This window comes from Pristis pectinata, chromosome 7 (genome assembly GCF_009764475.1).
Source record: "Pristis pectinata isolate sPriPec2 chromosome 7, sPriPec2.1.pri, whole genome shotgun sequence".
Classification (NCBI taxonomy): Eukaryota; Metazoa; Chordata; class Chondrichthyes; order Rhinopristiformes; family Pristidae; genus Pristis; species Pristis pectinata.
Genome location: NC_067411.1, coordinates 84452443 through 84467271, shown reverse-complemented (window position 1 = coordinate 84467271; position 14829 = coordinate 84452443). Strand labels below are relative to the sequence as shown.

Genomic DNA, 14829 nt, shown 5'->3' with positions numbered 1-14829 from the left:
CTCATATATTCAAAGTCGCTGCTTCCTAGATTTTGCATGATTTGTATCCAGTAGGGAAGGATGTATTTCTTGATTTATTTCCAATCAATAAAGTAATTTGATTTCCTTTTAATGAAGTGGAACTGATATAAGAAAGCAAATTGGAAATCACTTATGAAATAAACGAACAGAATTTAAGATTGTTTTATTATTTATTATCGGGATATGAACATTATTGGCAAGGCTAGTGCTTATTGATCACCCCTAATCGCCCTTGAGAAGATGAAGAGCTACTGCCTTGAAGTACTGCAGCCTATTTCATTAGGTGAGGAGTTTTGTGGTTTTGATTTGCTGAGGTGAAGCTATGGTGATATTGCAAAATGGTAAGTAACATGGAGAGGAACATAAATCTGCTTTCCCTGCTCTTCTAGGCAAATGATGTAATAGGGTCAGGAGTGTTGTTGAAGGACTCTTGGTAAGGTGTTACCTAAGGTACTTCAGAAGTAGTAAAGAGAATGCCAATCAAGTAGGCCACATTGTAGTTAAATAGTTCAGAACTTTGTGCTGTTGAAGCTAATAGGCATATTCCTGGAAGAAGGTGGTTTGGTGGCATGGTGTCAAGATGACAACCTTTCCCTCGATGTCAGAAAAACAAAGGAGTTGGTCATTGACTTCAGCAAGTGGGGCAGAGTACACACTCCTGTCTGCATCAACAGTGCAGAGGTGGAGATGGTTGAGAGCTTTAAGTTCCAAGGTGTAAATATCACCAACAATTTGTCCTTGTCCAGTCACGCTGATTCCATGGCCAAGAAGGTACACCAATGCATCTACTTCCTCAGAAGTTTAAGGAAATTTGGCATTTCTCCGAAGACTCTCACCAATCAATACAGATGCACCATAGAAAGCATCCTATCCGGATGCATCACAGCTTAATATGGCAACTGCTCTGCCCAAGACTGCAAGAAACTGCAGAGAGTTGTGAACACAGCCCAGTCCATCGCACAAACCAGCCTCCCCTCTATTCACTCTGTCTACACTCTCCGCCACCTTGGGAAAGCAGCCAACATAATCAAAGGCCCCTTCCACCCCGGTCATTCTCTCTTCTTCCCCCCCACTCCCATCAAGCAGAAGATGCAGGCACCATAGCAGCTCAAGGACAGCTTCTATCCTGCTTGATAACCAGACTCTTGAATGGAACTCTCATGATCTAAAAGATGATCTCCCAACCTACCAATGCTCCTTGCACTTTATATATTCTCCTGCACTGCACTTTCTCTGTAACTATAATGTTATATTCTGCATTCTGTTTTCCATTTTACTACCTCAACGTACTTATGTATGAAATGATCTGTCTGGATGGCATGCAAAACAAAAGTTTTTCCACTGTATCTTGGAATATGTGAAAATTATAAAACCAATACCAATCGCTTGCGGGCTGGGTCGTGCAGGTGGTGGAAAGGCTTTTAACAGTCAATCGCTAATCAATAAACAATAACACAGTCAAAAGGAACAGCACCTCGTATTCCGAATGGCATGAACATTGAATTCTCCAGTTTCAGGTTACTCACACCCCTTCTGCTCCTTTCGTCTCTCTTCCTAATCCACCTTGGGTCCTCCTGCACATCCCCTTCTTTCCACATCCCCAACCCCAACCGCCACGAGCCCTTTGTTTCCCAGTTTCTTTCCCCTCTCGCACCTGGTTCCATCTGCCTATCACCCATACGCTCTACCCATTCAGTCCCCTGTCCTCTCCCCTCCCCCGTTGTTCCCTTTTTGCCCATCCCTTCCATATCCACTCACCCTTTCTAATAAGATTCCATTTTCTGTAGCCCTTTGTTGCCTCCACCCCTCCTTCCTCCACCTGGCTCCATTTACCCATCAACTGCTCCTCACCTGGATCCACCTATCGCTTGCCAGCTCCTGCCTCACCCTGCCCCCTCCCCTCTTTAAACTGGCTGTCTCCCCTTTACACTCTCAGTCCTGATGCAGGGTCCCAAACCGAAACATTGACTATCCATTTGCTTCCATGGTTCCTCCAGCAGCTCGTTTTTCACTAAACAATATGCTCTTTGTTCTTGCACGTGCAACTTGCCCATTTAAGTTTCTGATCAGTAGTATTTAGGGTGGGAGATTCTGCAGTGGTACTGTTGTTCAATGACAGAGGGAGATGGTTAGACCGTTTTATTGGCACTTGCATGGGTGAAAGTAACTTTCCACTTATTGGCCTAAACCTAAATCTTATGACTAAAGTCATGAAAAAGATCAGTGGTATTTTAGTTTATACTAGTAGAGCCATAACATACAAGAGTAAAGAATTGAAAATAAATTTTACACACTACAGGTCTAACCAGTATTTTATGGGTTTTGACTGTCCCATTAAAGAAGAACATTAAATCATAGTTAGATGCTGCCAGTGATTAGAAACTATTGTTATGACAAGACCCTTAAAATGCTTGAATTATTTTCACTGAAGCAAAGAAGGTTAGTACAAAGTTATGAAAGGTATTGATAGAGTGAATAGAGAACTACTGTTTTCCCTTAAATAATAGAAAAACAGAAAATAATGGAAATAATCAGCATCAGAACAAATGTCGAAGAGTCTTTGACCAGAAATGTTCACTCTGTTCTCTTCCCGTAGATGCAGCCTGACCTAAGTATTTCCAGCATTTTCTGTTTTTATTTTAGATTTCCAACATTGGCACTTTTTTTTTTACTTTCACTATTTTCTCTTATTGGGACACTTCCATGTTTAATAAAAATTAGGAGGAATTGTATAGAGTGATGGTCTATATAAATTTATTGACAGAAGAATTGGTTAAGAAAGAGAGCTTTGAATCTTTGAAAGGAAATTTTGATATCAGAAGACATGATACAGGGTTTTGGTTGCAAGGTAGTGGGGTTTGTTTTGCATTGTTTAAGGAGCCAACACGGTGATAATAATGGCAGTCTTACGGAAACCTGGGGTTATAAGAATACAATTTATTGAGATCTGGACACTGGCATGTATTTGCTTATTTTGTAACCAATCTTTACTGTTGACTGGAAAGGTTATTTTACTATATTTATTTTCTTTTAGTAACATTTATTTAACATAATCAAGTGTGTTTCTTTTAATTTGCATTACAATTGTGTAAGACTTTCTACCAGAACACCCATTACTGCCCAATTGAGATGACTTTTTGTCTCCAGGTCAAAACACCATGCTGCACTTCCAGTTAAAAGACTTTGGCAGTATCTCGTGAAACAGGAAGAGGTGCAAGAGACTTTCATTAGAAACATATTCACCAAAAAAAGATGTCAAAATGAGGTCAGTATCATAACAAATATAAGAAACTAAGTTTATTTCTTCTTTACCGTCTACTAATTGGCATCTTTGTATATATTGCCTGTGGTTGAATAATAACCACAAACCTACATATTTCTAATTTATATTCCATTTTACCTCATTCTTAACTGGGTCAACTTTACTTCCTGGCCACACTCCAAATTGCACAGTTTACCTGCCTTTGTGAATACACTATCCACTCCTTTACTATCTCAGCCTTTGACATCATTGACCAAACCTTCCTTCCTTAAATATCTCTTCTCTTCCGTTGACAAGAAAAAAAATTGTCTTTTCATGTTTCCCTTTTTAACTTTCCAGTCAGAGCCTGATCATCCTCAGCAATAACGTTTTACTTTCCTGCGTTCTTACCTCTAGAGTAGCTATTTGCTGCCCCTTACTAACATTATCAATAATGGGATCAGTTCCATAAATTTTCCAACAACATTGGACTTCACTTTGTCTTTTAAAGATTGATTACTCATACTTTTTATATTCAGTGCCAGAGAAGGGAAGGTACAGTATATCTGCTGACCTTTAAATGCCTTTCATCGCCTTACTTACTTTTGAGGATGTGCGTATTTCCCCCTGCATTTCTGTCATTTAACTCCAATGAGAATGTTACCAGTTTGGCTATATTTAAGTTTTTTTCCAAATGTACTGCTTCACATGTATTTACTTTGAATTACATTTACTGCACTCCCAGCATTCTCCCCCATTATTCTTCATAGTTTGACTTGTAAAGTTTTATTTTATTTATCTAAGTTACATTGTCTTGTACTTCCTTGATCCAGTTTTCTGGTTTCACCTGGCAATCATCTATTAAAATATCGATGAGGTAAATTCCTTAGATTACAAAACACTATTTTAATTGAGTTTATGAAATATAATGTTAGAAGGGATGATCAAGCCAATGTTATCATGAAAATTATTTTGAGGTATTTCTTGTTAGTTTAGTCTCCATAGGACTTTCAGATAGCAGAAATACCAGTGAAGTCCTTGGTTTTAATATCTATTTTAGGATCAATAATTGTTTTTTTGATGTAAGGACAGAGCTTCATCTCTAACAATGTTTTCTAACTCATGCTTACTTCATCTCTTTTTGTTTTAAATCATTTGTGTTGTGGCTGTTCTTTGTTCTGTGATGTAGTCAGTAGACACCTCCAATGAAAAGGTCAGAAATTCTATGACGGAGGAACCTAGCATCAACAAGGTACAGCTCCACTGTTCATAATCAGTTCTAGCACCAAATGTAGTATTCTGTCCTGAAAGTACTGTCTTCTTTAATGCAATGTTGACATCTAGTTTAAGGTAATTCAATTAAATTAATAACAGAGTCTAAGTTTAAGAATAAATCATTCATTTAAGCTCAAGTAAGAGAAATACTTTGACTGTATACTCTCAGTGGGTTCATAATCTAAGAGGGTAAGAACATTTATTGTGAATTTTCAAATATAATTTTACCATTGGGGCTATTACCGTGAAGTAAAATTACATTTTTTTCCCCTCTGGTTTAGAACATGTTTTATTTAGAATTTGCATAATTAAAAATGCAGAATTAGGGAGTATATATTTTGGTGAGAATAAGCATTGCTTTTCAGAAAAACGGTCTCCCCAGCTGCCATGTTGAATGCTGAACGGGGTCTCTTTTTCCACATATCTTGTGTACCATCTCTGACGTTGACAACACACTTACTTGTCAGAGAATGAACCTTTTTGTCCATTATCCGGAAGTTGCTCATTTGCCAACTGCCAAGATTTGTGCTGCTCCTTTTGCAATACAGTGGGGTTGTGGCCCATGTGTGGACTTAGAGCAGGAAGATTTGGTCTGGAGCAAAAATAACTGCAATAAGCAAATAATGGCAACACTAGATTGGGCATGTAGAGACTAGGAAATTACACTGAAATATCTATAAAGTATGCCCATCGTAATTTCCTACATTTCATGTTAGGAATTTGTGATGGATTATGCAAAGTCCTCATTATCTGCTGATGTACTTATCTGCCATCCCCTATACTTCTGAAGTCTGTCTTGTTTTACTGAGAGTGTTGGTAGACATCATATATTTCTGCAGAGCCCCATCCTATAGTATGTGGTAAATCTTGTTTGCCATGAGATGGCTTACATTTGATGTCTTATGCTGATAGTGCACATTTGGAATTGAAATCTGGAACCTGAGCTGAATGTTTGTTATTTTTTTGTTATCATGTCTATTCTTCGCATATGTTAATTACATCTGCTTTACATGTTACTTAACATATTAATTCCCAAGTCCTGCATGCTCCAGTATCTTAGTCAGTATGTTAACATAATAGATACAGTGTTATAGAAATACTGCAGCTGGAAACAGGATGCTTAATGCGGGCTGAGAATGTAGTCATGATCAAGACTAGGGTTGGAATCAGGAACACAGGTCAGGAATACACATGGGTTTGTAGCCAGAGCCAGGGTCAGGAACTTGGATAGTTGTGCAAACAATTTTGATATTTGTTGCTTCAGTGGTATCTTTTAGCTTGCAAGCTGATGTTCACTTGGAAGTTGTTATATCTATGGAGGGGTTGATCATGGTAATACTGTCATTGTCAGCAGCTGTAAAGGTACCTGCAATTTCTGTTGTCCATAGAAAGTCTGTGTCCTAATCCCTTATGGATAACAAGGTCTTAATATGTTATTTGGTAGTAAACTGAACAGAAAACAGACTGTTTTAAAAAAAAAACAGCATTTGTGTCTTCATATATTGGACTGAAAATATCATTAGTTGTTTTAATCTGAAGTGCAGAGGATCCATCAATTTATTTTTTCAATCTATCCTCTGCTTTGCTAAATTATTTTTAAATTTCCAGATTAACTAGGTGCATGATGCTTCTCCATGCAAGTAATTTTCAATGTCTGTATTTAAAAAGACAGTTGAAACATAAAATTTTAATATATTCCAGTTGGTAGCAAGGCACTAAATTTATGTAATGCATGAACTTAAGGGTATCGTGCTTTGGTAACCCCTCCCTGGATGTGCTGTTTTAGGCTGGCATCCCTCTATTAAAACCTAAGCCAGCTCATCACACCTCTCATCTTTGCAGGTATACTAATCCCCCTTTAAGCACATCCTTGCATCCCATTTGTATTGGCACTTACCTGCATCATTACATAATTTTAAGCAACTCCCATCTAGCTTCCCTGAACAAATGCTCTCCATTCATTTGTTTGATATGTGCTGTTCCTCTCACTCTTGTTCTCTGTCTGCCTTGCATGGAACATCAGGGAGAGGAAAGAACTCTCAATCACATCTTAATTGACAACTTAAAGGGTGTTCCTAAACAGTAGTGAAGTTTGGCATGTATGTCCATAAGAAGTCTGTAAAGTCACATATGCTGCTGATAGAACTAAGCACCATCCTTCCAAGTGGCATGCAATACTCACATATTTTGGCTTGATGTCAACATAGTGAAACCTGATCATGCCCATTAAAAAAAACATTCTTACCTTAGCAGTTTGAATGCACCCCTGTAAATCCCACTTGGCCTTCAAACATCTCCCAAGAGATGGTGCAGAATTCAAGCACCAACTCCTCAGAAGAAGTCACTGTAAAAGTCGACCCATGCTCTGTAATAAATCAGACAATAGCAGAACCGAAGAACTTACAATCAATGCTTTATTAGTTTAACGCTAGCAGGAGTGAGGGATACAGAAAAAGAGTAAACAGTGTAACCCGAGCTCTGTATTAGACCCACTCAAAGATGCACCGGTTACTGTGTTCCTTTATACCCACTTCGTGGGAAAGCTTGGTGGGAAATTGCACTTACTACGGCAGTTGCTTACAGCAAGCTTTAGCAAAACAAGACGTCTAAAATAACTATTTCTTTCTTACCCACACCTGGCCTCAAATCCAGCCATAACTATAGTCACCCCATGGCTGAGGTAATTCCTTACCATTGGAAGAAGCTGGCAATGAGAAGCATACCATTAACCTTTACATTGCCAGTCATTAACCCTTGCATTCCCAGCTATCTTTTACATCACTTGCTCTGAAATTGCTAAATCAATCGTAAGATTATTTCATGACCAGATTGATTATTCCGGCACTTGCACTTAGGGATGACCGATAATGCAGATAGATGGGTTTTTCACCTGATGACTCGCATGTCAAAAGTGAGTAGGAGCAGATGAGGCACAGCATACACTGGGACAGAATCCAAGTCAGACAACACAAGTCTACCGAAGTCTTTTTCAGCTGCACACAGATACTAGGTCTTGGATACTTCAAACAGGATTCATCTGGAGCAGTTACCAAGATTGCGCAATGTATCAATAGGTATTCAACTGTACTGTTCCAACTGGTAGATGGGTTAAAGGAATTATTCTCCAACAAAAATAGCGTGATGTTTGAAGGCCTTTGCGATAGCGTTTATATCTATAGTACTAGTAGCAACCAGCATAACGTATCGAATTGGAAATTAAATGAGTGCATGCAGGTCATTACCAATAGCTTGCATGCCACAAATGCCCACCTCAAATTGGATACAAGATGTGTTGGCCTTGGAAGCTAGTTTGTTGCAAGTAAGGAAGTACAGATGTATCACAAGAAGAGGTAATGGTGAAAAGGAATAAGGATGTTGTGACTCAGTACAAAGTTTATCTACTTCTTGATCATTTGTTCATGAGACACTAATGTCCTGAGGTACTGAAGGACCTGGATGTTGGATATTTTGTTTAAATTTATTCATTTATGGGATGCTGATGTCACTGGCAGAGCCAGCTTTTATTGTCCGTAAATCGTCACTGAATCGAATGGCTAGGTAATTTGATAGAGCTGTTAAGAGTAAAAACATTGAGTCTGAAGTTGCATATCAGCTGGACTATAAGGATGGTAGATGTTCTTCCCTGAAAAACATTATTGCCTGATGTGAGTCTTTATGACAATCCAGTGGATTCAATCCACTTTGCCTATCCTAGCTTTTTATAATTTGTTGTATGAGGAAAAATTAAGCAAACTACATCAATGCCCACTGGAATTTAGAAGAATGAGAGGTGACTTCATTGAAATGTACAAAATTCTTGAGTGGCTTGACAGAATTGCTGTGAGGATGAGGTTTCCCCTGGATGGGGTGTCTAGAAATAAGGGTCATAGTCTCCAAATAAGGGGTAGACAATTTAGAACAGAGAAGAGAGGATAGTTCTTCATCCACAGTGACGTGAATCTTTGGAATTTTCTACCCAGCAAAGCTGTGGCGGCTCAGTCACGGAGTATATTGAAAGCAGGGTTGATAGATTTTTAGATATTAAGGGAACCAAGGGGTTAGTGCAGGAAAGTAGTACACAGGTAATAGATCAGCCACAATCCTACTGAATGATAGAGCAGGTTCAAGCGGCTAAATGGTCTACTCGTCCTTAGAATCCATGAGTTCTTAAAGAATTGTGGAATGGTTACAGCACAGAAGGCCTTTCAGCCCTTCATGTCTACACCAGTTATCTACCAAAACGGCACTCTAGTTCTACCCACCAGCCTTATTTTTATGTAGTGTTGTGGATTTTTCTTCATCATATATTTATCCAAGTCCCTCTTGAAAGTGACAATGGAATCTGCCTCCATCATTTCTGCAGGCAGTCCGCTCAAGATTTTAACCACATACCACAAAACAAAAAAAAATTCTTTGACTGCTCTTCCCCATTTGTTTTATATCTGTGACTTCTAGTCTTCAACTGTCCACCAAATAGAGCAGCCTCCCACCGTCCACTCTGTCCAGACCCCTCATTTTATATACTTATTTGATCTCACCTCAGCCTTGTTCTCCACAGATAACAGTCACAGTTTCTCTGTCCTTGTAACTATAGCCCCTCATCCCAGAAACCATTTTTCGTAAATCTCATCTGAACTCTCTGATGCCTTCATATCATTCCTATAATAAGGTGACCAGAACTGAACGCACTGCTCCATTTGAGGATGCACCAGTATTTTATTAATATTCAGTATGACTTCCCTGCTATAATATTCTTTGTCTCAGTTGATAAAGCCCTGAATGCCTCGTTATCCATTTTCTCAACCTGCATTGTCATTTTCATTGACGTGAGGTCCCTTGCCCTCAGGACCCTCTGTTCCTGCACCTCTTTTAGAACAGTATATTTTATTCTATATTCCCCTTTGTACATTTTTTTGTCCTACCAAAATGCATTACCTCAGTTTTCTCCATATTAACATTCATCAGCTACTTGTCTGCCCATGTTACTAGCCTGTTTAATTCCTGCCGTATTTTTTTCCCTATCCTCCTCACACTTTACGATACTGCAAAGTTTTGTGTTATTCTGAATTTAGAAGTTGTCTTTCATCCCTAAATCAAGGTCATTAATATAACACAGATCTCTGGGAAATGCCATTGTTCACCTTCCAGTCCAACAAACAACCGTTCATCATAACAGTTGTCTGTTACTTCGCCAGCTTCGTATCCATAATATCAAAGTCTTTTTATGTCATGTGTGTCAGCATTGCTGATAAGCCTGTTTTGTGGCACCTTATCAAGACCCATCTGGAAGTCTTATTACAGACTAATTTAATTACTTGAATTTAAATATCCCCGGGTGGGATTCAAACATGTCTCTGGATGAACAGTTAGACTTCTCAATACCAGTCCAGTAACTAAACCACAATGCTATCATAAATGGGCATGGCTGTCTGTGAGCTACACCTCTCCTGATCTGCCTTCACCTCTATAGCTTCAGGTCTATTCTTTGGCTCTGAATTGGTTGCTCAACAAAATTTAAGTCTTGGTCCCCAAGACTTTTCCCCATTCTGCCTTTGCAGTTTCCACCAGTCTAGCCTCAAGTCCTGGACCCTGTTGTTCTTATTCTGCCTTGCTGTGAATCCTTCCTTTCCCCAACTCCACTATTGTTTGCAGAGCCTTCAGTTAAGTTTGATCCCACCTAAAACTCTATGAAACAATCCTGCCCCCCCACCCTATTTCTCTTCCCATACTTGCAGCAATTTCCTCAAAACTATTCTTTTGATCAAACTTTAAGTCACTCTTCATTGTCTCTTTTCCCTATCTTGATTGGTCCATTATTTGGTGATCTTTCATGAGCTTCATGATCATTCTTGAAGGAGGAGATCTTTATAAGTGAATGATTCTGTTATTAAACTATTAAACATACTGTTAGGTGTAGAATTAGTCTAATACATGCTTATCATAGGGGATAGGGTGAGATCCACTAAAGCAACTGTTTGTTTCTGCTCCTTGATGCGTTAATAGTTTCTCAGTGATGTTAATTTTGCTTGCTATTACTGTCGGTCTCCGGTGGAACAATTTCATTCTTGCGACGACACTTCTTGATGTCAATAACAAAGCAGTATTTTTGCCTCTCACTGTAAGCTTAAATTTAATGTTGTACAATGCTGAAATCTAGAATAGCAAACACGTACTTTTTTGGTTCAATTGAAGATGATGTAATTGGTGCAGAAAAATCTGTTCAGTCTTGCTTAGACAAAATTGCTGAAGTTTAATTTCTGAGAAGAGTATTGGCTGGATTTATTTTTGTTGTGCAGTTCCAATGTTTAATTACACTCTTGTACCATGGGAAGCAAACTGGCTACTTTAGTGCGTGATCTTTTTCTGTTCTACTTTGTAAAGGTGGAAACAGATGCTGGTTATCCTAGTGGTAGAGCAAGGATTGTTCACAAAGAATCTGACATCATTACAGCATTCGCAATTAATAAGGTAAGCAACTATGTATATTCAATAAAAAAAATCCCTGTCTTGAATATCAATGTAAATAATGTGCTGTCCAATTGAAACCTAACCAGAATTTTGGAAAAAAAATTAATCAACTGTGCATCTAGTGGAATTGGCCCTTTACATTGTGTTGAAAACCTTTTGTCAATTCTTTTAGCAGTGTGGAAACTTCAGGATTTTTTTTCTGCTAATTCTCAGGCTAATCGGAATTGTGTTGCCATAGCCACCAGCCATGATATCCAAGAGCTGGATGTTTCTGCAATCCTGGCTACCCAGATCTATACTTGGATTGAAGATGATTTTGAACTGGAATCAAAAGGGTAGGAATAATGGGAGTCAAGTTGATTTTCTGCTTTATAATTAATTGGATCTTGCAGCATAAAGTATCATTCCTAAAGTAGTCTATATTGATTGCCTACTTGATATTTTAGTGACACTTCAAAAAAAAAAATTTCTGCTATGTTCTAAATTCAATCAATTCAAAGTATTACCATATGATAATGTGGCATTCACAGGTTGATAAATTTAATCAGATTTTGTTGAGTGGTACTTGCATGATGCAGCAAGAAGATTGATGATGCACATTTGCCCAGCTCCAAAAGGGTTTTCTTCACAGCTGAGATCACTCTAAACACTATTTTCTTTCATTGCTTTTCACATTTAAAGAAAATTGTTTTTCTATTGTTCTTACCAAAGCAAGTAATCTCATATTTCCCCACTTTATACTCACTTTCTTGCCTATTCACATAACTTGTCTATGTCTCATCACAGACCTTTTGCATCTTCTTAGTCACTTTCTACTTAGTTTGGTGTTGATAATAAGTCTGTTGTATTCAGATTGAAAATAACCCTTATGTTCTTGCTGACTGTCCTTTTGCTATTTCTCTATTTATACAAGTATTTTATCTCCAACGCTTGCTAAAAATATGTATTGATTTGTAAGTTCTGTGGCTCTCCCTTTTTTCCTCCTTTTCTTTGTCCCTCCTTCCTTGCTTTACTACCTTATGATCCACTGCTATTTTTCTGAAAGATCACAAACAATTCATCCCCATTCTCTGCATTCATTTTATCTGGACTACAATGATGCATTTGTTTATTAATTTCCCAAGTATTTTCTCTTTAATATTGAAAACTACAAGTTCTCGCTTCCCACTGCACACTTGGCTCTGCACTATTTCAGATAAGTTATGTTTCCTGTTGTATCTTGTTTCTTGACCCCCAATGGTAAAATAACATGTTACCTCTAAGCTGTAAAATTGCAGAAATCTCTATGTGCATTAAGTAGAGGCTAGTTCCTGACAATTATGAAACAGTTCTCCAGCCGTGGTGATGTCCTTTAAAACAATTTGCATTTAAGTGTTTGGCTGAACATCTGTAATTCTTAACACAAAGTGGCTTAGTCATCAAGAGAAAAATGTATTTGTTTAAAATTTGAATCAATTTTATTTACTGTGAAAATACTCATATACTTTCTAATTATGTTCAAATATCGAAGTTGTGTGTGAATGAAGAGGGCAAGTATGGATTGTTGATAGTGAACCATGTCTGACAAATTTACTTGAATATTTTAAGGATATCCTTAATCAGGTACATTAAGGAGTGCTTATCGAAGTTATCAGGAAGGTTTTCCAGACAGCAATTGAGTTATTAACTTTTCAAGTCGGGGCGGCGGGGGGCGGTGCTGGTTGGAAATTATTTGATATGTATGAAATGTATAGGAATACATAAAGAGCAGATTCCCTCAATGGCAGACAGCATGATGGTATTGCCTTTTTTGTGTTTCACCTTTTCACCATATAAATAGGCTATATCAGGGCATCCTGAGATCATGATTGGATCGAGATAAATCCAAGAAGACCATTAGATGGCTAAATTTGCAAATGTTATGAAATTAAAAGTCATACTAATTGTACAAATGGAATAATGTGTGAATGGACATAGTTTCAATTAATTTGTGAAAAATTGACATTTGAACCCAAAAAAGAACTCAGATCATTTTTTTATATTATAAGGAACTGGGGAGGCAGAAAGAGATTTGACAGTCCAACTATGCAAATTAGTTACTCAGTAAGCCTACATATAAAATCATCATTAGGGCTAATGGCATTTTGGTCTTTATTGTAAGGCCGATGAAATACAAAAGAGAGGAAGTTATGCTGCAGACGTAAGGAGTCTTAGATAAAATCTAGAATATTGCATTCAGCTTTGGGTTGGAAGGATATATTGGCCATTGAGAGTGATTGGGTTACAATATAGATTAGGTGGAATGATTCAGGAACTTGGATGGTTGTGGAGGTAGATTGCAAAACCTGCAATTTGCTCTGTTTTCTGTTTTACAACTGTGATTCTTCAAAATACGTCATTGGCTGTAAAAATGCTATGGGGCATGATTATGGGAAAGATGTTTTATAAATGGATGTCTTTTTGGGCACCTTGCTGTTAATGTAACATATGCATTTGATGAAAAATGTACAAGAAATCATTACTCAACAGAAGTAACAATTGCGCTTAGGAGAGAAGTACTATATCGAGAGTAAAAGTCCTGTTTGGAACATAAGAGGTAAATTGCGAAGGGGGGAAACTTGCATTTATATCATGGCCTATCTGGCTGTTTAGTGACAATATTGTAGAAGATTACAATAGCCATGAAGAAGTCTATAGTCTAATATATTATTCTTGAGCTCTTTGCTATAATCAATAGCATAGAGCCATAGCAGCATTGGCTATTCTAACACAAATGCATTTTGAATCCTATCTATTGCTTAGATGCTTGGCACTGATCATGGAACATTTTAGCTCTGATTTAATGATCTTATTCATTTGTATTTGCTTGTAGATCAGATGAATTCCTGGTGGTTCACACAAGAGAGGATTTTGGTGATTTACAGTGTAGCACACCATATACTCCCAGCGTTCCTGGCACCCCTATAAACATGCCGTGGTTAGGTAGCACACAGACGGGCAGAGGAGCATCTGTGGTGAGTTTATATTTGGTTTTATCTATTAATCAGCTTTATGTGGAATCATCGATATACAGAGACTTTTTTAAAAAAGACATCAATAAAATGACAGAACAAAATTTGGTAACAGTGCTAAGTCCGTTAGCTTTAGGATTTCATTTAACCTCCATGTGTATCTTTTGGTTAGAGAGATAAAGAAAGCCAGTAGTACTATTCTACTTCAGTGGCTTTGTTGTACTGCACATAAGTGAAATTGTACTTTCTTATAATTATATCTTATCGCATCAATCAGTTAGCCCATTTGTGTTGGTTAAAACATACTCTTCTTACTGTTGGTGCATTAAGTGTACAAGAAGCATCAGTAATAAGAATACACCTCCCTGAACTCCCAGACATCGCAATTTAATGATATACAATTTCCTTCCACTCTGGCTATTTGTAAAGGGTACAGGCAGTCCTGAGGTTATTGCAGGATTCCATTCCTGAGGTCTGTTGCAACCCAAACTGCTCGTAACTGAGCAAAAAATGAACAATAGCAGTATGTGGGTGGAGATCACAGAAGCTGCCAGTCAGGCGGGAGAGTGAGCAGGCACAGGAAGAGCAGCTGCCAGTCAGCTTCACTGACTCGGTGACAAAGCAAGCGAGTGAGTCTGCTCAAAGCTTCTAGCTCTTCTTGGCTTGACCCAGCTCCCGGTTGTTGCAGTGCGGGATGGGGTATGGAGGAAAGGCACGTAGAAATGCCCTGTTTCCACCTGGCAGAAGATGCTTGGAGCTCCGCAGCTGCAGACATGTCCATCCCCATCCGTACTGCGGTCTCCAAACCCTTGCTCATTTTTATGGTGTGTCCAT

At 38.2% G+C, this 14829-nt stretch overlaps 1 protein-coding gene across 1 annotated transcript in view; it reads left to right on the top strand.

The window, feature by feature from the left end:
* LOC127572791 (dmX-like protein 1) overlaps positions 1-14829 on the top strand; it is a 158647-nt gene that overhangs the window by 124999 nt on the left and 18819 nt on the right. The window contains 4 exon segments of the mRNA XM_052020417.1: positions 3169-3286; positions 10919-11005; positions 11219-11340; positions 13857-13998. Of these exon segments, the coding sequence (XP_051876377.1) occupies positions 3169-3286; positions 10919-11005; positions 11219-11340; positions 13857-13998 (469 nt within the window).